This window comes from Pocillopora damicornis, chromosome 1, assembly GCF_964200805.1.
Source record: "Pocillopora damicornis chromosome 1, jaPocDami1.2, whole genome shotgun sequence".
Classification (NCBI taxonomy): domain Eukaryota; kingdom Metazoa; phylum Cnidaria; class Anthozoa; order Scleractinia; family Pocilloporidae; genus Pocillopora; species Pocillopora damicornis.
The window spans coordinates 40018634-40036242 of NC_142670.1; the positions used below are offsets into that span (position 1 = coordinate 40018634).

The following is a 17609-nucleotide window of genomic DNA, read 5'->3' on the forward strand; positions in this document are numbered from 1 at the left end:
TGATCTTTTTCTGTTTATCTTGAATGAAATGTTCGTTTGCTCTTAATATTCTTAAGTATCTTCATTTTCTCACCTGTTTTAAGAATGGGCAACAACTCAGCAAGTCATTGCATAAAATATGAATCACAGCCAATGATGGCGGGAAAGCTTCGAATCAAGCCTCGTTTTCATTGCAGTCTGGAGACTAGTTCCCAGGAAAGCCCTTCTTACAAACTGTACTACACAGATTGGGTAATATATTTTCCCAAAATAAAAAATAGCTTGTGGGTGCTAATTGGAGAGTTGCAAAGATGTGCTTTGTTTGCAAGTCAAAATTAGAGCGTGGACGCTTATTGAAGGAAATACCAGGCCTGATGAAATACAGTAATTGACCTGTAATTAGCATATCAATTTCCTTATCAGGACCTTAAAAGCTATTAAGAAATATTTATTATTTAAAATGTGATTTTATCAGTGAAAGATCTGAGCGCTTCTTAATTATTTTTCGTGGAGCTCGTATTTATCTAATCGGTTCCTTATTTTTTCACACCTCCTCGTTAGCGTTGTTTGTTTAGTTTGTTAGCGTTTTTTCTTCGTCAGTTACACCTTTTCGCACGTTCCTTATGCCGCACGTCATTTTGCAGTCCTCTTCAGATAGAAAGACAGTTTCTTCTACGCAAAAAAAAAGCTTTTCGAGTCAGTTTACCTAAATTCTTGGAAGGAAGTCGATTTGGTGAAGTTTCCGCACAGCCCCATACTATTGTAAAACAAATCTATTTTCCCAACGGAAATGTATTGTTTTTGTCATTGTTTTCTTTGTTCAAGAACTGAATGCATAATGTAGGATGGGGCTGTGCGGAAATTTTACCGTCGATTTTGCAGTTATATAAGTTAGGCGTTATCAATGTAAGTATTGAATTTTTTCCGTTTCGCTTCGTTTGTATCCATTTTTTGTTTGTGTTTGGTTTACTAGGTTACCCAATTAGGTTACTTAACTCTTATTTCTGTTTTAGTTTTAATCTATAGTCTGGGAGCAAATGTGGTCCCGTGTGAAGTTCGTGCTGAAAGCAAGCACCTAGTGTAAAAGTGTTCATTAGGACCTACTAAACATGAAAAGTTTTGGTGCCAGCTTTGCAACTTGCTCAGACGGCTTTTAAGTGGGGTTAAATTCTGATCCATGAAATCTAGCATGGAAACGAGGCTAAAACACATAATTCCTCATAACTTTGTTAATAACAGACGAAAATACACCAGACTTGCTCACACGATTGGGCATGATCCTCCCTGTTGGTTTATGTTAATTAACATAGGTCACGTGACCTTACGCATGAAAGCGAGGCTGAAACACATAATTTACTATAAATTTGTCAAAAAGAATCCTTATCATGCCAAACTTGCTCACCTTAGTCAGTTAGACATCTTGCATCGATTTGTTCCACTTTGTAGTGTCACGTGACCCCATACATGGAAACGAGGCTGGATATATCTTGTAGCATCGTGTAGGATGGCATTTGTCTTGCCAAATGTATTAAAAACTAGTAGGCAGATACATATCTGGTTATCCGATTTCAGATATAAAAACTTCAACTAATCATTGTCCTATGGCCCATAGCACAGGGACAAGACGGATAAAGCAAATACTGTGGAGGCTCCATTTGAGAATCTATCTTGTATACATAATCAATAATTTTGCCAACTTATGATACTGGTTCCATGTATTCATTTTCGCATGTATATTGGAACAAGGGCAGAAAATGAAAATAGCGACTACTGCTGTTTTATATATACAGTCATGAAAGTCTTACTGAATATCTATATACATTGTTCTGTTGTCCATTCCTATGGAATTTCCTGTTCGACTTCGTCTTCATCATACTCATCATCACTCTCATCATACTCGTTCTGGCAATCTTCAGAGCACAGACAGAGATCAGTACAGACAAGTCCGGCTTTTTGACACTGACAACGGTTGTTAGAGCAACGGGACTTGGCGCACTTGCATCGGACAAGCTGTATAATTGCCTCTGGAGCTGGTGGAAGATTTTTCATGACTGGTACCCACTTTCCATCTTCATCTTGCCATCCATAGCCTTCTGGTGAGGGCAACACCGGGTTTGCTACATGATCGTTGTTCCAAACAAGAAGCTGGTAGTGCGCTCTCAGTATGGCTTGATGGAAAGCAGCTTGTGTGGGCGGCAACCTCTCAGACTCAGCTTGATTTTTCTTAAAGAGGGACCATCTGAGGGCTTTGACAGTTTTGATGTCTGTCTTTGGTTGGTACATCCGACAAACCAGCTGTTCCACTCCACTTCCTGTGCCGTCATCTGGCTGTTCCCCACAACCGAGGTTAGCAAGAGCTTGCAAGATAGGAGTGCTGGTGTTATCAAACTCATCCCAACAAATGGCTTTTCCCTTTCCAGAGAAACTCCCAGTAACATCTGCTCCGGTCAACGCATGAAATGCTGGCAGCGCAGCCGTCTTAGTGGGCCCAAGGGCGTCTACGATTGACTTCAAGTTGATAACTCTACGACTACTGCCGGTCCCAGTAATAAAGCAAGGGTTGGAGCACAAATCTGGATACCGTCGGAGAGCCAAAACAAGAACATCAGTGATAGGAGAACATATAGATAGTTGGGTAGTACCTTGAGCAGAGGCATCCAGAGTATGTAAAATAATCTTCGTGTCGGCTTCTTCTTGTGTACTTCGTAAATGCCTGACGTCTCTGTGCGTTGCCTCACATTCCGTTCCCCATGCCACAACGACTTGTCTCCAATTGCGAAATAGGATTGTAGAAATCGCTCATAATAAAGTTATATAAGCCACACAAAATACATTATCATTACACCTTTTTAGCTTTTATTTTTTTCATTCAAATGCTATACATACAGCATTAATATGCATTACAATGAGTCAACGTTATTGTCCTGGATGATGTGTTCACCTTTGGCGTGTTTTGCAATCCAGCCTCATTTCCATGTATGGGGTCACGTGACACTACAAAGTGGCACCAATCGATGCAAGATGTCTAACTAACTAAGGTGAGCAAGTTTGGCATGATAAGGATTTTTTTTGACAAATTTATAGTAAATTATGTGTTTCAGCCTCGCTTTCATGCGTAAGGTCACGTGACCTATGTAAATTAGCATAAACTAACAGGGAGGATCATGCCCAATCATGTGAGCAAGTCTGGTGTATTTTCGTCTGTTATTTACAAAGTTATGAGGAATAATGTGTTTTAGCCTCGTTTTCACGCTGGATTTCATGGGTCAGAATTTAACCCCCCCTTAAAAGCCGTCTGAGCAAGTGGCAAAGCTGGCACCAAAACTTTTCATGTTTAGTAGGTCCTAATGAACACTTTTACACTAGGTGCTTGCTTTCAGCACGAACTTCACACGGGACCTTATTTTATGACATTTGCTCCCAGACTGCTACCCTTACTGTTGCTCTCTAAGATAAAAGTACTTTCAGTTGTAAAGAAAACGTTTATGCTGTTGCAATTTGATCTCAATAATTTAAGACAGTCTACTTCCCAAATTTTAGGATGATATCATGGCGCACCTGTGCAGTATCAAAGATAGGTGAAGACCATTTGAATTTGCCTGATTAATACCTAATAAGCTTTTTTCTTTTGTAACATTTACCTTTCCTCTATTTTTTTTGTAGGAAATTTTTGTTGTAATAAGGTTTATTCAACCTTACGAGAGCACGTAAAAAGGCAGTCGCTCTGACGAAGGGCTAACGCCTAAAAATCAACTTTAGGAACTCATTATGGTGACCAATTTACACTATCTACTCAGTTGATGAGACCAAATAATCTCATGTGTCGAAAACACATCTGAGAGTAATTACACTCTCAATGAAATTGAAACCATGTGAAATTGTGTCTGCAATTTTGACATTTATCGTGTAAATATTTTTGCCGTTTGCCACTGCCATGTATGGATAATTTTTCCGTTTTAATTATCGTAGAAGGACACCGTCTTCATTAATTTTCAAGAGACAGGAAAGAGACAAGTAAAGATATTTCTCCTTAATTGACAACTGTAACATTTAACACACTGCTTCACAGCTGTATTTGCAGAGACCGTAAATTTCATCATCGATTCCCATTCTGTGACGTTGTACAGTTCAAACACAACTGGAATAAATTACGAAATTCTGCTCACCAGCTGCACGAAAAAATTAGAGCTCATTAACTAACAAAGAAAAAACTGTTCGGTTTAGCATGGATGTTTTTGTCACCCTGTAATCATTCGTTCTTCTAATCGGCAGCACGTATACGTAGAGTCAATCAAAAGCCGAGTTACTAGGGCGGTTCAATTTCCATGAAAGTTTATTCAACTGAAATCACTAATTAAGTTTACGAGAAAGCTAAATTTTATATTTAAGCAAGGGGTAAGTTTCGAAAGAACCTGCGCTACGGCGGTGGGAGTGTAAAAAAAATTACCAGGTTTTATCAACTGAATTGATAATGTAAACTGCCACCGTTGCTTTCGAAGCCTTTACGGTAGCCAATTTTCAACTCGGTTGATAATATAAAACTTAAATATCTGAATTTAATTTTAGGTTATCAGTTGCTTGAGAATTTCTTCCAAGTTCATGATAACTGATCCGGTAAGTTTTTTGCCTGATTTACATTAAAGGTAACTGTCGTTTTGATACATAACTCAGCGTTGAATCTATTGGCGGTGGATAATTATAAGAGAGTGATAATGAACTATTGTGCCTCAATTAGTTATCACAGCAAAACATTTAAAGGAAGTTACAAGCTCTAAAGACCAACAGTGATAGTCGGAGAGCGCACTCGTTAAAACACTTGGTTAAAGTCAAATTGTAAGTTGTCTTCCTGTTCTGTTTTGTTGAATGTCTTCGTGGTTATGTTGTTCTAATTTCCTGGGTCTCAGTGGGTTTGTGCTATCTCATTCACACTTAGTTACACGATTGGTTTACTATAAGAGCTTTGCAACAGGTATTTTTCAAGGATCAAAGACATTCTAATTGGACATTTCATTGCCTATTAACCCCCAAGGCAAATATTTCGTCGAATTTATGCGACGTATATCAACAGATATCACAAAAGAGTTAAAAATTTTTAGTTTCTTATTGTAAGAAACGTTTTCTGAGGGTCTCGATGTTTCAACCGTCAAATGGCCAAAATCTTAACGGTTGATTACAAAAAGTTATCCAGTCATTGCCGAAAAATCTCTCTGAAATGGAATCAGAATTACCGGATGTAGGTAAGACATCGGCTTCAATATTTAGGTCATCATTTGTTTTCACATTTTTACACCTGTAGTGCTGAAATAACTTCCCTTTGGAAAACCTGTAGTTTCGAAAACATGTCACGTGCATTTTAGAAAGTGAAATACCATTTCACCTCAACAAGTCACTTGGCCGCTATTTTTTGGGAAGAACTTTTACAAAAAGGTTTTTTTTAGCTTTGGAGTTAACAAAAAAAAAATCGGTGAGTAGAGCTGCTAACATTTGGTTACGAAGAAGAGTGATCAAAATACACCAAAGCATTTGGTCATTATTCTTCGCTTGGGAGAGGGGGGGAGGGGGCTCTGTAATATTCTTATGACTCCGACCCCCTCCTCTCATTAGCAATTAACTGGAAAGTCGATTTTCTATAGTCTTCCCGAAAAAAAAAATATTGGTATCTGGGAAACTGCTCGCCTACTCCTCCCCTAACTCAAAAACAGTCAATTGACAACAATTTAAGGTTAATGTTGGGCTAGGGGAGGGGTAGGTGGGCAGTTGCCCAGATACTGATATTGATCCGTCTTCCCTTTAAATTCTGTTGGCGACTACTGATCCCTCACTCGGTTCTCCCTGAAAATTATGTGATCCCCAAACATCCTCTGCCCCGCCCTTAATGGACCTACTTAACTATTGCTACATGGGTTTACACTTGGCCTTGAGGACTTTATTCTACGCATGCGACAATTTTGTATAAGTTTTGCTTCATTTTCTCCTAATAGTATTCTTGCAGCAAGGAAATGGGTCGACAACAAGGTAACCTTATCTTGCTACTGATGAGCCTATCAAGCATGCTGGTCTGCGGATTAGGCAGTCACGTGGTACAAGACGAAACTGAGTACGTCATTATGTTTGATGCAGGCTATACCAAAACAAAGCTTGAGATCTACAAGATTGACGTCGCCTCGCCCCCGTTGGAAGTAGCAGACGTGCACGAACTTGATCCTTCACCCAGCAAAGCAAAACCAGGTATCGCCGACCTGGACCCAACGGAAATTGAGGCATATCTACGACCTTTACTGGATTCAGCGATGAAGACAATACCAGCGGAAAAACACTCCAGCACACATCTATTCTTCCTCGCCACTGGTGGAATGAGACTGTTAGATGAAGATAAATCTAAGGCGATTATGGACCAAGTAAAGGGAGTCTTGAACGATAAAGCTAAATGTCCATTTATGTTTGACCCTGAAGACGCCAGAGTGATCTCGGGGGCACTTGAAGGGATCTATGCCTGGATGTCTGTTAATTTTTTGGAGGGGAATTTTATCCCAGGGAAATCCCACCACACCTACGGGATATTGGATTTGGGCGGGGCTTCCCATCAAAATGCTGTCCAATTTTGGCGAAAAAAGGATGATTTGTATTCAATCAATGTGGGAGGTAAAAAATTTAATCTTTTTGCCAGAAGTTATTTAGGGTATGGGTTGAATGAAGCTCGCAAAACATACCTTGAACGACTGCCAAAGAAACCTTTCAAAAATGGTGTTATCAAAAGTCCGTGTCACCATAAAGGTTTCAATGAAACAACTGATATCAGTGGTGAATTATTCACCGTCGTAGGAATTGCAAATGTTCCCGCCTGTCGAAGGATTATTGAGAAAACGTTTTTCTGCAAAAAGAGTGATTGCCCGTTTAATGATCAGCCCAAATTACGCGGGAATTATTTTGGTTTTGCTGGGATATATTACGCTGCCACGACCATCGGGATATTGTGTTCCGATTGCACCAAACCCCTCTCACCAGCCATGTTTGATAAGGGATCGCGAGATTTTTGCGCTAAAACACTAGAGAGCATCAACAGCAACCCGTATGCCAAAGATCATTGCTTCGGAGGCAATTTCGTTTTTGAGCTTCTCACCCACGGTTACGGCTTGTCTGCTCACAAAACTATCATGGTTGGCAACACATTGGAAGGGTTTAGTTTGGGCTGGACCCTTGGCGCTGCTCTGTTCAATTCAGAATTGTTGTGAAAAAAATACAAAGGTAGAATTCCTTATATAGTCAGCCAATCAATGACATGCATTAGTTTATTCGGGGAAAAGTCATAAGTTACTTAGCAGGGAGAGGTATTTAAAAAAGAATAAAGTATAAAGGGATTTCAGAATAACTATCGTAAGTTATTGGATATCTCAAGTTCTGTTCAATATGCAATAAAGTACGAAACATAACTCAGTCTGCGTGACTGTGATTTTCGTTCCAGAATTACATGTGAACTTAATAAAAAAGATGTTTCCCAAAATTCATAAAGAAATCAGGAAGAAGGGTGGGGAAATTATAAACTATTTGAAATCGAATCATCTCGTCAATCATTAAAACTAGAAGCGAAGTATTCACTCGGGTTTTCCCACGAGTCGATCACTTGTGAATTTTCATTGGCTCCCTATCAAACCGTCTTGTTTTGAGAGGGTAATTTACCAACTGAGTTAATGACGTAAATTAGCCACCGTAAAGAATATCAATCGCTCTGGCGAAGGGCCAACATTCGAAATATCAGTTTTGAAACTTTTACGGCGGTCAATTTACGCTATTACCTCTGTTGATAATACTAAATTACCCTATTGTACTCTCCCACCGGAGCAGCAGCACATTTTCTTTAGAAACTTAACCCCTTTACTCATAAGGTCATGTGATAACTTTGGTTTTTTGATACAAGTTGTCCAAAAGCGTTTTGGTCTCGCACTTGATCGCCGTCGAACCATACCGGAAATAACCGAAGAGAGCCGAGTCTCGTCATTGAGCTTCGTCGCCCGGTTTTTTTGGTCGTTTTTACTGTTACAGAAAGACGCCCTTAAATTATTAGCTTGGACGGAAGAGAAACACCAGATTGGTGAATAGAGACAAAGGAGAACGAGGACAAGAGAACTCCCAAGAGTGACTGGAATCTTATTTCTCCTCACAATATCACCCACGAATCACTCATTAAGGTCACGAGAATAAAGGAAATGATCCCCCCCCAAAAAAACTCTTTATTGTTAAACGAATTCTCCTTGTTGGCACCTTAGGAATGCCTATTGGTGTTAGGGTGTAAAGGGTTAAACGGATCGTAATTGAAACTCTTGAAATATTAGGTTGGACAACTGGCGGCTGATACGCAACTCCTCCATCTAAACAGGTGTTGATAGAGGCTCAGGGAGAAAATGTTGACACAGGGCGTGAAATTGCGCCTAATACAGGCGCCAATGCGCCTAAATTTTTCACTTTGGCGACCAAATCCTGAAAGTTAGTCGCCAAATTGGCGACTAGAACGTTTCATCATAACCTTACCAAGAGATATAGTGAATTAAAAAGATTTGCTAGGATAAATCCGCGGCAAACTTCCTCGTTAAGTTTGTTTCCAAAACGTAGCACATGCATCTCGATCGATAACTAGACGCCATCTAGCTATCATCCATCCTAGTGTCCACTTTGTAGCACGTTAAAGATCTTTTCCCTAACTTAATTTTGGAGGGTCTATCTAGAACGCTGACAGCGTAAAGAAAGATTTTGTTTGTCTTTGAAAATGGCGACCAACTTTTTTTGAATTGACTACCACTTTGAAGAATTCAGGAGCCAAGTGGCTATCAGAAAAAAAAGTTAATTTCACGCCCTGTGACATCTATTAAAACAAACAATAAAATGCCAATCGATTGAATTTAAATGAAGTTTATTCGATTGCTGCGTAAATTCACAGGCATAATTCAGTAGTTCAGAGCTTGTTGAAAGCCACGACATCCACACTTTGAACCTGCAAGGCGCACAAAAAAAAATGAAAAAAAAAATATATACATACCAATGAAAATTTCAAGAAGGCCGGCTTAAGACAGACAAAAGAAATCGTGGAATAGTTTCTGGCGGGTGCGGCAGGGAATTTGGCCACGAAAGAGGGCGTAGGGTATGCTAAGGACTCCTTAGGAAGAGGGGGCAGGGTGTGGTGTGGAATCCTTGGGAAGAGGGGGTAGGGTGTGGCGTAGACTCCTTGGGAAGAGGGGGTAAGGTGTAGTGGAGACTCCTTTGGAAGAGGGGGTAGGGTGTGGTGGAGACTCTTTTACCATTTTGATTCTTCCCCAATCTTAAGATTCCATTTACACCTAGGCAATCATAGAACTAATAAAAAACTACTGCAACTATTAATAATGATATTTATAAACGAATGTAGATGCATGTATTTCATATATTTGAAGATGAAAGTGATCATTGCAGTAATAAACACTACTCAAGCACTGGTGAAAATAAAGCTTGAAAAAAAAAAAATTCAGGCTTGTACCGTTTGTATTTTAAAACTGCTAATTAAAGTAGTGTTCATAACCGCAACAATCTCTCTCATCTGCAGATAATAACAGCAATAACAAAAATGATAAAAAGAATATAAATTACATGTAATTATACTTACTAAATCTTCAATCTCTGTGATTTTTTCCTCAAGGAAATCTGTACCACATTTCTCATCTTCAACCTTACAAGAGATCTGAAGTTTTTTGATGCCATATGCTACAGGCATAATCTTACCTAGGAACAAAGTGTAAGGTTTTACTCAGCAGCAGAACTCTCTCCTCATCTCCCGTGCAGCTTATCACATCAACTGATATACTTCATATCAAATGACTAAAATACATTATGTCCCATGGTGTGAATGTATAACAGATCAACCATTCTCTTTTGCCAGAATTAATATTAAACTTACTTGCTTGCCACTCCAATCCATCACATTCAATTGAACGAACAGCCTTTTCCATGGCAGCAATATCTGGACACAGGAAAGGATTAAGAATTGTCAATCATCATGTACCTTTCCGCAATCCCTAACTGACTGGCTGACTAACCAACTACCAAGCTGTAATCATTTTTTCACTTCTAGAGAAAATTGTAGTAGAGTAACTTGAATTTGAAGCATGTTTGTTACAATTATTTAACAACACACAACTTTTCATGAGTTAAAGCTAAGAAATGGCAGAGAAATAGATACAACCCAATTTCACACACAAAACATGAAAAACATGATCATGGATCCAAACAGAAATTTCATCCAATAGCACCTTTGATTTCATGTTAGAAACTACTAGAAATGAAACCTCAGATACTGGAACAGTCATAAGGGAGGAGAGTACAAAATTTCTGGCCTAGGAGATTTTATTGGTTAAAAAGTAGTGTTGTCAAACTTAATCTGGCTATGTCAAATTTAATTCCCTATTGCCTAGCTGACTCATGCAAGCAAGTTATAAGGTATATAAAACAAACCTGTTTCATCATCCCACTGTGACAGGAAAATTAAGCAAAAAAAGAATAAAGGAATAAATAAAGTTAAAACACCACAACACTAATAATGATAATGATGATGATGAGAGTGATATCCATAGTGATAATTATAATGAAAATAAAATGATGAGAATGATGATGATAATAACAATCACATAATATACTACTTCCTCAATAGGGCCTCTAAGGGCCCAAATGAACAAACAATGAAAAAACTATTCAAATAAACACAACTTGGCTTAAGATGCTGACTGGCAAGGGGTGGATCAATTGGTTACTGAAATACTCAAGCCAGAGACTTGAACTTAGGACAACTACACAAGTTAAATTTGCCGGCTCAACTTTGTACAAAACTTATCTCAATTTGAAGAGCAAAGTAAATACTTTAACCCCTAAACTCCCAAGATCTGATAGTTAACTCTCCCTTCTTGCTATTACACATTTCCTTGTAAATAAGTTATGAGAACTTGGTTTTAGATCAAGATATCAATTTCTTACTGGTAAGTTTGAATATTCTCATGACCTGTTTGCTGGCTAATGTTTAGATATTGTAGGGAGAAGTCACATGTTAATCACTTTTGGGAGTTAAAGGGTTACAGGGCTAAACACTCCTCATTTTGAGAGACTTCACACTATTTTGGGCTAATTTGAACAACATGATTACTTGTACAACCCATAGCTTCTAAAACAGAAAATATTAATTTTCAACAACAATGACCTTCCCCATTACAAATTTATAACATTTAAGTATCATCATACCGGTTTTATATCCAATATGATATTTGATTTTGCTATTAGTGCTGGTTCTAAAATGAAAATGCACAACCAAGCTATTAGCATAAGACATGAATAAGGATTTCAGCGCATCAGATTAAGAGGTTCATTACAGGAGGAAATTTCTTGGTAATGCCTTTCTCTTGAGAGAGATTGGAGTGACAAGGCACACTAGTATGATATGCTGTCAGTGGTGACTGGTGCACCCAACCACAGATTTAGAAGTAGAGATTTGACTCCAAGCCAGGTCATTCTGTTGTGTGGCTCAAAACCCCTTAGCCTTAAATAAGGCCTCTCTGAATCTAATAGTTTAAATGTGTACTAATAGTCTGAAAATCTGAATGAAATAAAAAGTTCTACTTGGGATGGAGTGGTACCTCACCCATGAGATATGTCCAGGCAATAACCAGTCACTACAACAACAACAACTTTTGGCCTCCTGTATATAAAAACAACTTACTTTTTGCTTTCTTAGCTGCATATTGTGCCAGTCTTTCTTTTGTGACCTCATCTTCCTTTGAAATCAAAGAAAAAACATGAGTTTACGGCTTGTTATATATCTGGAAGATATAACTCCTGAGCCATCAGATAAACACAGTGTTCTGTGAACTTGGGTCAAGACTTAGATAAGTAAAGAATATCACACATATTATCTGACATGTCATAATAGTTGCAATTTCTTTATTGTCCTAAAAATTAGCAATTATCTTTAGGGCTAAATGCATAACTGTCCTGCAGTGAAGTTTCCTTTTCTAATTTCCTTGTTTTCACTCAGATTCCTAAGATTCCAAGCAAGTAGAACAAAAATGCCCTCTTTTAAAATGGATTTCCTCAAAACCTCATTCAATTTTCTTCAACCCTTTATACCCTAACGTCAGTATGCATATTCACCATACTGTTCTCCATAAAATTCCTACTGCGCTGACAAGGAGATGTTTTTTTTAAACAAGAGTTTCTTTAATTTGTGATAGTTTCCCCTATTCTCATTACCTTAAAGTTTGATCCAGGGATAACACTGTTAGGAGAAATTACAAAGCAAGCTACTCTTAAAGCTCTAAGAGTTAAAACAAGACTTCAAGAAAATCACCTCTTCATCTTCATCATCATCTGAGCCAAACAAGTCAAAGTCCTCATCATCTTCATCTTCCTTGGATTCCTCCTTCATCTGAGGCTAAAATGCAGGAAAGGAAAAAAAGTGATAAATTCTAGTCAGCAAGAAGTCATCCAAAAGAATTTCTGAATGAGATACCTGTAAATGATTTCAAATTACTGTACAGAAGAAGAGTTGTCAAGAGAGATCTTGGTGGTTTTTTTATATGAGGGAGGGGAGGGAGTTAAAGCATGTCTTTAAATCACTGTTCACAGTCAGGTTTCTTGAAAGTCCATATTTTGGGTTGGTTAATCCTTTGAGTCCCAGAAGTCACGCACATGTTAATTCTCCCTATAATATCCAAACATTATCCAACAGACAGGTAATGAGAATACTCAAACTTATCAATCATAAAATTTTAGTATTTAATTCACCAGAAAATGTGTATCAGCTAGATGGGAGAATTAACAATCAGACCTTTGGAGACAAATAAAAGTTAAAAAATTTTTTCCAAACTCGGAGCTAAAAGTTAAAACTTATGAAATATTTCGTCCGTATTTCAACCGGACTTCATCAGTCAATGATATGAATGTTAAAAAGATGAATTTTAAAAAGGTTTTTTTTTTTTAACACCTCTTGGGGGTTAGAATTGTGTCATAAATGGCTGCTAATTGGTAACCATTGTCTCTGTTTAATGCCGGTTTCGTAAGTTTAATTTGAATAGCTTCTTTTATCCTGCGTTTGAAGGTGTTAACTTCGGTTGATAGTACTTTTGTCTTATTTGGGTCTACCGAGTGGCCCTCTAGGCGACAATGCTCGTGAACAGCTGATGAACTTCTTGATTGGTGTTCTTTCACTCTGATTTCCAGAGCGCGGGCCGTTTCGCCAACATACTCCTTGTTACACTTCTCACAATGGATCTGGTACACAGTACTGCATTTCTTGAGATTGACAGTTGTGTCCTTGACACGTACCAATTGTGATCTTAAAGAATTGACGGGTTTATGAATAAGTGTAACATCGTGTGACTTGAACGCTCTTTGCAGGCGTTCCGAGATACCTTTGATGTATGGCGTTGATGCATAGATTTTCTTCTCGTTTTGAGGCTCTTCGGTATCTTCTGTTGTAGATTTTGGATGTGGTATTGTTAGCATCCATTCTGGATAGTTATTCATTTTTAGAGCTTGCTTGACATGCTGTGTTTCTCTAGTTCTGTTCTCGTTTTCCGTAACCAAGGTCTGAGCTCTCAACATCAGGGTGTTAACCACAGCTCTTTTGTGTTGTAGATGATGGTTTGACTGGAAGTTTAGGTACTGGTCCGTGTGCGTAGGTTTGCGGTACACGGAGATCTTGGTAGAACCATCTTGGTTAATACTCACACAGGTATCAAGGAAAGGAATCCTGCCATCCTTTTCTTGTTCCGAAGTGAACTGGATGTGTTGGTCAATGGAGTTTAGATGTTCTGAGAAGGAATCGACGGCGTTTTCGTGAATCTTGGCCATCGTGTCATCAACATATCAATACCACATAGTTGGAGGGGTGGGGGCGGTGTCCAGAGCTCTGCTCTCGAACTGTTCCATGTAGAGATTGGCCACTACAGGGGAAATTGGAGACCCCATTGCAGCTCCTTTCTTTTGTTTATAGAATTCACCCTGGAATGTGAAGTATGTGTTCGAGAGGCACATCTCTAGTAGAACAGATAATTGGGCGATATCTAACGGGCATCTGTCCGGTAAGCTCTGGTCACTTCCCAGTTTGGCTCTGACAACTGGAATGGCTTCATTGATCGGAATGCTGGTAAACAGTGAGGAAACATCGTATGAAACGAGTTTCTGTCCAGGGGGTACTTCAAGTTCTGCAATCTTGTTGACAAAGTCTTCACTGTTAACGATGTGATGACTGTTGAGGCCAACAAGAGGTTTCAAGGTTTCATTTTTTTGGAGACAAAAGGTTAATGAGAATGAAGGGCTGGAAAGAGGTTGACCTATGACCCCTTTTGGTAATTGCTGCCTCTAAGAGTCTGAAAGCCGTGTTTATCAAACCTGAAAAATCTCTGCTGTGCATGCAATATAGAGACAATAACCTTAACCCTTTACACCCTAACATCAGTATTCATATTCTCCATAATGTTCTCTGTACATATACTGAGATGCTGACAAGGAGAATTTGTCTAACAATCAAACGTTTCTTTAGTTGGTGATCATTTCCTTTATTCTCATGACATTAATATGTGATTCAGTGATGATATTATAAGGAGAAATTTGATGCTAGTCACTCTTAGGGGTTAAACAGTTAAATGAAATGCTAACTGTAAACTGACACATGGTAGCACAGCAAATACATGACTTTGTATTACTGCCTACTCTGTAAGTTTTTCCGAAACTTTACTTTCTTACTTTTGATGGCTGACTTGATCCTTGTGGTTTATTTCCTATAAACAGAACAAGAAAATATACAAAAACATTAAAAATATATATATAAAAATATCAAAAATATCAAAAAAAGGGGAATCTGCATAGTATAGCTAATTTCCTCTTTTTTTTTATACAGGCAATATGTTTGTCGAGCAATATAGAAATATTATAGCTTCACTCAATTGCTGGCGAATTCAGGGAGAAATACTCTCACATGTTGACTATATATTTGATGTTGTTGGTGTGCCCTGGATAATAATATGCTTGAGATAAGAACAAGCCATCTACTCATTAGTTGAGATAACTTGCCAAATGTTATTACCTTTTTCAAGTTGATCAACTCGTAGTGTGAGCTTCTGAAGGGCAGTCTTGAATTCTTCAGTGACTATGGAAGATCAATCACAACATATATTGTATTTCAGTAATTGGAGAATGTCGTCCAATACCAGTATGTTATGATATGGTCAGGCAGAGTTGAGTGACAAGGAGAATTATGGGACAGGTCTTCACTCCATGATGGATAACAAGCTTGGTTGTTTGATGGAATCTGAATTGAGAGATCTGAGTTTGAGCCCTCACCAGATTGCTGCATTGTGTTCTTGACAAGTTACTAATCTCTCTTACAGTACCTCTCTTTACTTAAAAGTATAGATGGATACAGAAATTGCTGGGGGAGGGGGGAGGACCTGCCATAAAAACTTTCATCTCCTCTTGCAATGTTTGAATAATAATGACAATAGTACCTTTCTTAAGTTCACGGTTTTCTTCCTCTAACTGAGCAATACGATTATTTCCTCCAGCAGAAGCCGTTGTGGAAGTTAGAGCCTTAAAAGAATCACATAGGATGATGGCTAAACAGTGAGTAATAAAAATCATCTGAAAACCAATAAAATTGACATCAAATTGCCAGGAGCAAAATCTGGCACAAATCTTGATGAAAATATCTGCTGATGAAACAGCTCAAAATCCAGAATTTGGGCAACACCAGACACACTAGCATATCAAGTCTTTTGCCCATCAAATTCAGTCATTTACTTTTCTGTCAGGATCATTGACAGAGTTCTTGCTTCTCAAAGAACCTCAGCAAACAAAATCTTGGAGGAACTGTGACCAGGATTAGGCCAAACCTCTTGGGTTTTTGGTAAGAGACTGACAGTTGGCAGAATCCTGTTGCTTGGACTTTCCTTCTTATCATTTATTACAAATGTTAAATTATCCGAGTCAAAGACACAGAATCATCCAATTTGGTCTTAGCTATAGAAAATTACCATAAGATAAAGGAAGACTAACTATTCAGATCACCAGTCAAATTAGGAGTTGAGCTGGAAAACCAAATGGACTCTTAGTAAAGATGGGGCAAGCTAAACATCAGCTTACCGTGTTTAGAGTCTGTTGGATTTTTTTACGGGCATTTGCTATCTCTTGGACTGGAGAAAAGCTTGAACCCTGAGAGAAAACAGAATTAGTTTTGAAAAAGTTGGAAAGAATAGAAATGGAAATTAGAATGTTAAAACTATGCAAAGAGAAGAGAGGGAATGAAAGACAGCGAGGAGGAAAGAGGGAATGTATGGAATTACTGGTGAGTGAAATTCTGAATGCATGCCAAGACTACGAGAAATTTGCACTCATTTGCTGGTGTATTCTTTTGTTGGTGATCATTTCCTTTATTCTTTCAACCTATAAGAGTGAGTCACAGTGATATTGTATGGAGAAATTAGATGCTCATCACTCTTGAGGGTGAAAGGTGTGAACTTCAACCTCACATTCTTTCCATCTCACAGAAAAATCAACCATGACCAATCAGTTAACTGTTTGAAGAACTAATTTACACACTGAATAAATATAAATAGGGGTTAGTTTCTTAAGAAACTGTGGTGTTGCGTTGGCAGGAGAGTATAACAAGGTAATTTAGTTTTAATTATTTTAATTGGCCACTGAAAAGAGTTTAAAAGCTGACGTTTCGAGCGTTGGCCCTTCGTCAGAGCGATTCGATTACACGCTGCACGTGTCTGATAAACATGTACACCGTGAATTTGCAACCATAATGCAACGAGTAACATTGTATGAGAGAGTTAAATTGACTTAAGTATTACATATGCAATACATGCAATTAGTGCACGGGTGCGTCCAAAATATTTATGTCTAAAGCTCCAAGAAATTATCTCGCGTTCTTTAGTACATGCACTGTATCCATTTCCGTACATTCTCTGGCCGAGGGAGTAGGGGAAGTTAGTAAAACGAGAAATTCTACAGTGTACATCTGTACGTGATTGTTTCAAGATGCCAAACTGCTTATGTATCCCCTCTTGAAAAAAGAAGCCTTTTCAATCACTCACTGTAGCAATTTAATTTGCAAGCTTACAAAATAATTTTAATATATTTGCTTCAACTGTGACAATGTTCAGACGCGTGGAGTCTGGCAGGCCAAAAATGCGTCAGATCTAGAAAATTCAATTTCACCATCTTGTTGATTCCTTGTGTACATGTACAATTTACAATTAAAATCAAGGTTTATGTAGGGAGAAATATATTTTAATCACCTTTTTCTCTGTGCCATGTGATCCGCCGACAGTTCCGGCGAGAAATCTTTGATAATGTGCTTCTGCCTCCTCATATTTAGGCCTGTCGACCCAGATGGATTCACAAAGCATGGCTGCACTCATGTTGACTTTCAAACGAGAAATCAATTTAATCGACTTTCGCAGCCACTAACACGCTCGGTTGCGACAAAGCTAGTAAAAGAGATAATTGTGGCTCAGATTTTTTTTCTACTACCGGTTTCCAGATATGTTGCGAGATATGATTGGATAGCTTTGCGAAGTTGGTAAATTTAACCAATCAGATGAGGCAAAAGAAAA

At 38.4% G+C, this 17609-nt stretch overlaps 4 protein-coding genes across 11 annotated transcripts in view; 1 reads left to right on the forward strand and 3 right to left on the reverse strand.

The window, feature by feature from the left end:
* The window catches only part of LOC113667585 (schlafen-like protein 1), an 8470-nt gene extending 8309 nt beyond the window's left edge, over positions 1–161 (reverse strand). Inside the window, exon 1 of the mRNA XM_089196544.1 lies at positions 74–161. The gene's annotated coding sequence lies outside the window, so the exon portion shown is untranslated. The remainder of the gene's footprint in view (positions 1–73) is intronic.
* The window catches only part of LOC113667559 (ectonucleoside triphosphate diphosphohydrolase 1), a 9831-nt gene extending 2421 nt beyond the window's left edge, over positions 1–7410 (forward strand). The window contains exons 1-5 of one of the 7 annotated variants that reach the window (XM_089196491.1): positions 837–885; positions 3520–3557; positions 4546–4593; positions 4724–4812; positions 5961–7410. In XM_089196491.1, the coding sequence (XP_089052617.1) occupies positions 5979–7211 (1233 nt within the window). In that variant the 5' untranslated portion in view covers positions 837–885; positions 3520–3557; positions 4546–4593; positions 4724–4812; positions 5961–5978 and the 3' untranslated portion in view covers positions 7212–7410. Of the gene's footprint in view, positions 1–836; positions 886–3519; positions 3558–4234; positions 4375–4545; positions 4594–4723; positions 4813–5116; positions 5217–5960 lie in introns of those variants that run through there. The other 6 variants (XM_089196492.1, XM_089196484.1, XM_089196479.1 and 3 more) reach the window with 6 other exon arrangements.
* On the reverse strand, positions 1009–2996 carry LOC149053844 (uncharacterized). The gene has a single exon (XM_089212215.1). The coding sequence runs from the start codon at positions 2260–2262 to the stop codon at positions 1819–1821; it is 444 nt and encodes a 147-aa protein (XP_089068341.1). The 5' UTR covers positions 2263–2996; the 3' UTR covers positions 1009–1818.
* A 1457-nt stretch (positions 7411–8867) lies between the features above and the next one.
* On the reverse strand, positions 8868–17536 carry LOC113667503 (elongation factor 1-delta). 2 transcript variants are annotated; one of them, XM_089196521.1, is made up of 12 exons: positions 17292–17536; positions 16129–16197; positions 15495–15576; positions 15074–15136; positions 14734–14768; positions 12335–12418; positions 11708–11762; positions 11233–11279; positions 10456–10471; positions 9902–9964; positions 9611–9726; positions 8868–8965 (listed from the first exon to the last, which is right to left on the reverse strand). In XM_089196521.1, the coding sequence occupies exons 1-12, from the start codon at positions 17412–17414 to the stop codon at positions 8927–8929; spliced, it is 792 nt and encodes a 263-aa protein (XP_089052647.1). In that variant the 5' UTR covers positions 17415–17536; the 3' UTR covers positions 8868–8926. The 2 variants fall into 2 exon arrangements, with proteins under 2 accessions (XP_089052647.1, XP_089052654.1); XM_089196528.1 differs by lacking the exon at positions 16129–16197 and having other exon boundaries at positions 17292–17534.
* Between the last annotated feature and the right edge of the window lie 73 nt (positions 17537–17609).